Here is a 7,954-nt window from a genome sequence, read left to right on the forward strand (position 1 = left end):
AGTAGGGCTAAAATACTATCACATAAGATTCCAGTATTTTTAAATTAAAAAGCAATTTGATTGTTGGAACTGGAAAAATAGCATTAATTGAATTATTGTGTGTCAGTCCTTAGTCACAAGCTTCCATAAAGTAAATTAGTTAATCTTCACCATTGATCCTACCACATAAAATTACCATCATTGAACAAGTGCAGAGACTGAGGCAAAGAAAAGTCAAGGAACATAGGTCTTTACAACTGTTGCTCTTACACAAGATATCTCATCTATAGATTGTAGGTCCCACCACTATGCTGATGGGAAGAACAAGCCCTTTTCAGGGAAGTTAGAAATATCTAACTGAAATCCATAACATCAGAAAGACTTCATTATCAGGAAAACAGGTCACAAAAGCAATGTAGATTCAGGATTTGCATCTCAGTCTGTTAGTTTCTTCAAAATCCACTTTCTTTCCATTCTTCTAATTTATGCTAAAAGAATTTGCCTTATCATAATTCTTGCCTTCTTATTTCTTCTTCTGTTTCAAAATCCAACATTGGAATTTACTTCTCACTATGCAGAATGGTTTCATATTGCTATCTCATAAAACTCCCTATACAATGATGGCTGAAATACCTGTTTCTTAAATATTTATTCAGCATTATTCTGAGTTCCTTGTATGTATGAACCCATCTAAACTTCACAACAGCCCATAAAGTTAAAACTATTACTAGTCCCATTTTATAGATAAGGAACTGTAAAGCTCAGAGAGGTTAACCAATTTCCCCAGAGTCACACAACTGGTGATGAAAAAACTGAGGTTCAGCTCTTGACCTCTGGGCTCCAGGACTTTTGTCATTGTTATAGTTCCAAGCTAACTGCATAGTGGTAGGAAACCATTATATTTACAAAGTTCACACATTTTCGTCATGGTCAAGTTTTAACTTGGGGGACTTCATCAATCAGAATGAAATATAATCACGCCTTATTTTTCAGGGATCTCATCTCATAGTTATGTCTACTCTGCTTTGTTGTTGTTTAGTTACTAGTCATGACTGACTCTTTGAGATCCCATGGCCTATAGCCCACCAGGCTCCTCTGTCTATGGGATTTCCCAGGCAAGAATACTGGAGTGGGTTACCATTTCCTTTTCCAGGGGATCTTCCCAACACAAGGATCAAACCTGCACCTCCTGCATTGGCAGGCAGATTCTTTACCACTGAGCCACCAAAAGCCCCTACTCTGCTTTAACTGTTTTAACTGCTCTCAGCACATCCAATCTAGAGGCCCAGGTACCATATAAAATGCAACGATGACATTGAAATGTTGGTTTCTGAACTCTCTCAATTCCTGACATTCTTCTGCTCTTTTCAAAACTTTTCATGTGTCAACTTCCTTCAGCTGTTAACACATTTGGTTTTATAACCTGGCTCCTCCTTCTCACCTTCCCCCATTTGGGTTTAGTAAAGTTACTTCACTCTGCTTTCTTTCATGAAAAGCCGGCCTTTACACAATCTCTGCCTCTGGCAATGATTTCACCGTATCTGTGTGCTACAGGCCTTGTGTTCCATGCTTGTTGTCATTATCATTGTTTAGTCACTAAGTCGTGTCCAACTCTTTTGTGACCTTGTGGACTGCAACCTGCCAGGTTTCTTCAGCACCAGACCCCTAAGATACTCCAAGCATCCAAAACACTCCTAAACCAGACTTATCTAAGAGGACCATAAGAAAATGTGGGTAGTTTATCTGTTTCAACACAATAGGAGAAATAGGTTTTATACCTATCATTTACCTATTCTCTACCATACCTCTCATTCACTCTAATTTGCATCAAACTCTAGCATGAGTGATTAAAAATGATTTTTAGTTTCACTTATTTTTCTTCAATTGCTTATTCTAACCAATAGAAATGACTGCCCACTTATGTGACATGTCTCAAGTTCTCTCACAAAAGAAAGTGGTATGTTAGCTTAAATGACCATATGCATATGTTGGAGCTATTTCAACATCTGGCCCTGCTTTACAAAGGCTTAGCTTCTCGAAAGTTACAGCAGAAAGAATGCATTTGAAAACACAAGGTCATGGATATCTACAAGAAAACCACATCAGTGGGACTGTAAAATATTTGCTTAAGTAAACATTAGAAATGTGACAAATTGCTAATTTCCTATGAAGGATTGTAAAACTCCAGCTGAGAACTCTGGGTTGGGAGTACAGGGAAGAATAGAATAGGAATAGTTCCCTAACCTCACAGACTCCTCCTGCTCTAACTTTTGAATGAAAATATTGATGTCACCTGTTGGCTGAGAAGTTATTATCAGCCTTTATGACTGTTGGGAAGATCCCCTGGAGAAGGGAAAGTCTACCCACTCCAGTATTCTGGCCTGAAGAACTCAACGGACTACAGTCCATGGGGTCGCAAAGAGTCGGGCATGACTGAGCGACTTTCACTTGCATTTTTCATGACAATTGCTCTTACTCAAGATACCTAAAGATTGTAAATCCCACCACTATGCTGAAGGGAAGAACAAGGCCTTTTGAGGGAAGTTAGAAACATCTAACTGAAATCCATACCATCAGAAAGACTTGATTATCAGGAAAGCAGAGGTAGAGGTAAACATAAAATAATCTCAGCTTCCCAGGAAAGCAGTGACAGTGTTCGGGTACAGCATGTGCAGATGTCTACAGCTCACCTTGTACGCTCATTGTAAATTTATAATCCCGAAACTGTAACATACCTGTTTCCTAGACTGTCCTTTTCATTTCAGTTTAAAATTCAGATCTCTTTCAAATTCCTGATAAGCAATTTAATGAAACACTGACCTCTTATGTATTTACACTAGTCATCAAAATTTTGTGTGCTGTTTTTATACAACAGGGATATATTTTGACTATTTTATAATTTGAGGACTGTTACTAGTTTGAAGACTCTGAGACATGTTATTAAAATAGAAGTATATTTATTAGCATATTTCTATTTCAGTTTGTTTAAATGGCTGGTATATATTGTGTATCATAAAAAGACAATGGTTGCAGCTTTTTAAAAACAGGTATCAGGACTTCTTGGAGAAATAGCCGATTCCAGGGCTGGGGTAGGAAACAAGAAAGTGAGCCTGGAACATCTTATTATCCTAAATAGTGAAGAAGTTATCAAAGTTATTAGGGCCATGTAAAAAGAACTCAGGAGCCAAACTGAAGATGCTCCCATTGCCAAAAATGGAATAAATTACACATCAGTGAGGATAAGAATGGTGATAGTATTATTTTTTAAGGATATTTTAAAAACTACTTGCTTATTACTGCTGTATGATAACAGAAAATTAACTCATCATTTTGAAATCTGTTGAGTAAAGAGTAAAAACATTTATGCTTCTTTCTTAAAATATAAAAACTGGCACTAATGTTAACCAATCAGTAAATGCTAAATCTCTCCTTGTTGAAAGTATTCCAGCTAATAAATGAAGGGAATGATAAATATAGGATATCACTGCTCTGAGACCCTTAATGAACTGACAGGTTTAGGTTCTTAAGCACCAATAGCTACTAAGATCACAAAAAGAGAGATGGTCAGAGAGTATATACCTTTTGATGAAAGAACAAAATATCACTTATAAATTAGTTATCCCCTATATACCGCAAATAATAACCTGAATCTTATTAAATTGCCAAATGCAATTACTAAGTTAGAGATAATATAGAAAACAAGGGAACACATTAAACTATCCATGGATCAGTTCAGTTCAGTTCAGTCGCTCAGTTGTGTCCGACTCTTTGCGACCCCATGAATCGCAGCACACCAGGCCTCCCTGTCCATCACAAACTCCCGGAGTTCACTCAGACTCATGTCCATCGAGTCAATGATGCCATCCAGCCATCTCATCCTCTGTCGTCCCCTTCTCCTCCTGCCCCCAATCCCTCCCAGCATCAGAGTCTTTTCCAATGAGTCAACTCTTCGCATGAGGTGGCCAATGTACTGGAGTTTCAGCTTTAGCATCATTCCTTCCAAAGAAATCCCAGGGCTGATCTCCTTCAGAATGGACTGGTTGGATCTTCTTGCAGTCCAAGGGGACTCACAAGAGTCTTCTCCAACACCACAGTTCAAAACCATCAATTCTTCGGCGCTCAGCCTTCTTCACAGTCCAACTCTCACATCCATACATGACCACAGGAAAACCATAGCCTTGACTAGACGGACCTTTGTTGGCAAGGTAATACCTCTGCTTTTGAATATGCTATCTAGCTTGGTCATAGCTTTCCTTCCAAGGAGTAAGCGTCTTTTAATTTCATGGCTGCAGTCACCATCTGCAGTGATTTTGGAGCCCAGAAAAATAAAGTCTGACACTGTTTCCACTGTTTCCCCATCTATTTCCCATGAAGTGATGGGACCGGATGCCATGATCTTCGTTTTCTGGGTGTTGAGCTTTAAGCCAACTTTTTCACTGTCCACTTTCACTTTCATCAAGAGGCTTTTTAGTTACCATGGACTATGATATGCAAACAGAAAAATCCAGATCATGGAAAATATATGACAAACCAAACATGCAACTATATGAAGTTTCTGGGGGAGGAGTGGGGAGATGAACCTAGATGGAGAACCTAAAGATGAAAACTGACATAAAAGATATATAAACGCATCACAGTGTTTGGACTTTGTTTGTATTCAGATTCAAAGAGGAACATTTGTGAGGCAACTGGAAATTTGAATCTTGAATAGATACTTGATAAGCAATTTAAAAATTGTCATTAGTTTAGTGTGATGGTTGCATTGTTTAAAAAGAGAATTCTTTATCTTTTAGAGATATACATTAAAGTATTTACAGATGAAATGGTATATCCAGGATTTGCTTCAAAATAATATGCAGGGTGGGGGAAGGTATATGAGAATATCGATACGGAAAGACTGGCCATGGTTTCATGGCTCTTGGGCTTGGCTGATGGGATTGATTACCCTTTTATATTTTGTGAATGTTTGAGATTCTCCATAATAAAAACTTAAAAGCAAAGCCAACCAAAGCACATAGGCATTTCTTTGTTTATATTCTACTCTCAGTGTTTAATCAATTTTAAATATTTCAAAGGGGAGAAATTGCTCAGAACAAACTTCTAAAATCTGGCATTGTATTCATGTGCCTCATTTAATATTTGCAAAAGCAGCCCATTTTTCTAAAGAAAAGAGGAAGCACAAAGAACAAAACTTCTTTATTTTATTTATCTATATTCTCTCTTATTTACTTTACCAATATATCACTTGTACTCATAGGACTACTGACATTGAAAGTCTTTCTGGGCAGTAAGACGGTATACATCTACTTAAGTTTGATTAAGAATATTATTATTTTAATAGGAAATAGAAATTTACCAACATGTAGATACCAGCTGCCTATTTGCCAGGTGGAAAAAAAAAAAAACAGAACTTTCTTCTGCTTATACTGTATAAGTCATTTTTCAATATAGTACACAAAATAATTTTTTCATTTAAGCATTTTGAGCTATTCCTACTGACTTACTTTTAAACAGTCTTTAATGGCACCACTTATATTACAAATGACAACATCAATTTTCCAACATCCCAATCGATATCTCATTTTTCCATTTTTCAGTGTTAGATGCTGTTTATCAATCTGTTATTTCTTATGTCAGTAGACTTTCAAGAGAAATGTAAGAGTTGGCTAAAACACAAACTTTATTGATTAAAAGATGAGGTGATAATACATCAAAATACGAGCTTTAAATTTCTGATTCAAAAGTAGTGGCTTAGTTTAATCTTTCCATGATTAAATAATTTTATTGTTTCTCTCTCAAGTTTAGAATGACCATTGTTTCTTCTTTGGACCTTTGAAAATAAATGATCCTCTTCTGATGTCTTTACACTTGACCATTCATCTGTTTCAAACCCAGGTGTAAAGATTAGAATTATGGAATTGGGCTCCAGGTGGAATCAGATCAGATTTTTCAGAGTCCTTAAACTAAGGAAAACTATGTGATATACAACTAAGAACTGTCCTTTAGTTAAGGGATATTTTTTCCTCTGTGATTGTTTTATAACAATACCAAAATATTTATGAAATGCCTATCCCCACAGAACCTGAGGTGCACTTTTGGGGGTCGTTGTCTCATTTTCAATACTGAAATAACCAAAGAAAGAACAAACACGTTCTAACAAGTCAATGGAAAATATATTCTCCTCCTCCTCCTATTTCTCTAGTGCAGTCTGTTCTCATTTATGCTATTTGTATCAAGATCCCCTTTCTTGCATAAAATTGATAATTACAAGAAAAACACTTACCCAGAACACAAAGTTGAAGATAAACATAGAACATTTTATACAGACGTTTACACCTGCCATGTTGGGAAAGGATCAGGAATCCTGATACTGTGAGTTTAACTGTTCCTTCTAGGATTGTTCTGTGATGGCTCTGGAGTAATTTGCCTGCAGAGATTTCTGCATTCACACCTTCAGAGCAAAAATAGAAAGCAAAGAAGTGGAGGGGGGAGAGTGATAATCTGGTTATTAAAGTGGATAAAAAAATTAACCTACACATTTAAATATCACAAGGACTATCTCTAGGCAGGTGTGTTCTTTTGCTTGCCATGGCTCCTGGGGTATTGGGTCAGAATATTTATGATCCTTTCTCCAAAACTGCCTCCCCTAAAGTAACTACTAGGTTAAGGGAGAGGGGCTGGAGCAGGGAGAGAAGGGCATAGCCGTAATACAACGTTGTTGGATTCAGATAACACAAACTGACTTGCCCTGCTTCTACTTCTACTACAGGGAAATAAGATTGTTTTGCCCTAAGATAAAGGGACATTGTGTGTCACCTCATTTTTGCACTGCCTTTTCTCAAGAGTACAAAATTTGTTCTCGATGCAACAAAATGCATTTAGAAATCTGCAAAGTCTTCAGGCTTAGCTACAGCAATCGTTTATCCTTAACCCCAGAAGAGTGAGAACAACCATTACCTAGACCTGCCTTCCAAAGCTTCGAAATTTAATTCAAAACAATCCCATGAAGCTGCCTTAAATGCATTGCAGCTAAGGGAAGTGGGGAGGGAGAAGCTGCCCTGTCCATCCTAAGACTGTTCAGCTTTTTAATTTTTATTTCTTTGTGAAGTAAAAGGGGAAAAGTTCTCAAGAGTTACTCTCTGTCACTACTGCGGTCATTTTCCAACATGTAGCCATTCTGATAGCTCAGTTGGTTTTAAAGGTGGGCACTGTACTTCTCTTCCTCTGAAAAACTGTATCTAACAACACTTCTCTCCACTGACTCTGTTTCTGTATACCCTGGTCCTCTTGAACACAAAATTGAGAATAAGAAGGTAGTCATAGTTCAGTGATCATAGATTGTACAATTTGTTTCCAGTACTAATAAAAGGCAGCTGTCACAGGTAAAGGCAAAATTGCCTGCCCTAATCAGGGAGGTGTAGACTGCTTTTGTGTAAACAGTTTGGGTCATGCTAATTTCCACATCCTGCTTCTAAAGGGGAGTTCCTTTTCCCCCCAGTCGAAGAACTCTATACTTCAAAAGATTGTTGGGGAAAATTATTCTTTTAAATCTTTGTGAAGTTCTATACACTAAATAAGCATGGACTTCTTAAAAATTTGATGAGTTAAAAGAATATTTTTCTAATTTTTCAATGACATACAAAGATGACTTTGAAAAATCCCATTCCCTAAATATTAAATTTTTAATGTAATAGTGGCAATAATATTTGGAGTTAAGGCCAAATTTAGGGTTACTTAAAAAATAATGAGGGCTTCCCAGGTCTTCCAGTAATAAAGAATCTTCCTGCCAATGCAGGAGATACAAAAGATGTGGGTTCAATCCCTGGGTTGGGGAGATCCCCTGGAGGAGGAAATAGCAACCCACTTCAGTATTTTTGCCTGAGAAATCCCATGGACAGAGGAGCCTGGCGGGCTATGGTACATGAGGTTGCACAGAGTAGAACACGACTGAGTGACTGAGCACACACACACAAAA

At 37.3% G+C, this 7,954-nt stretch overlaps 1 protein-coding gene across 1 annotated transcript in view; it reads right to left on the reverse strand.

The window, feature by feature from the left end:
• The window catches only part of TSPAN8 (tetraspanin 8), a 34,967-nt gene extending 28,645 nt beyond the window's left edge, over window positions 1–6,322 (reverse strand). Inside the window, exon 1 of the mRNA XM_086403699.1 lies at window positions 6,263–6,322. Coding sequence (XP_086259825.1) covers window positions 6,263–6,322 — 60 coding nt within the window. The remainder of the gene's footprint in view (window positions 1–6,262) is intronic.
• Window positions 6,323–7,954: the final 1,632 nt, after the last annotated feature.

The sequence above is a fragment of the Bos grunniens genome, chromosome 5 (genome assembly GCF_055505025.1).
Source record: "Bos grunniens cultivar Pamir isolate PY7600 chromosome 5, Bosgru_T2T1.0, whole genome shotgun sequence".
Taxonomy (NCBI): Eukaryota; Metazoa; Chordata; class Mammalia; order Artiodactyla; family Bovidae; genus Bos; species Bos grunniens.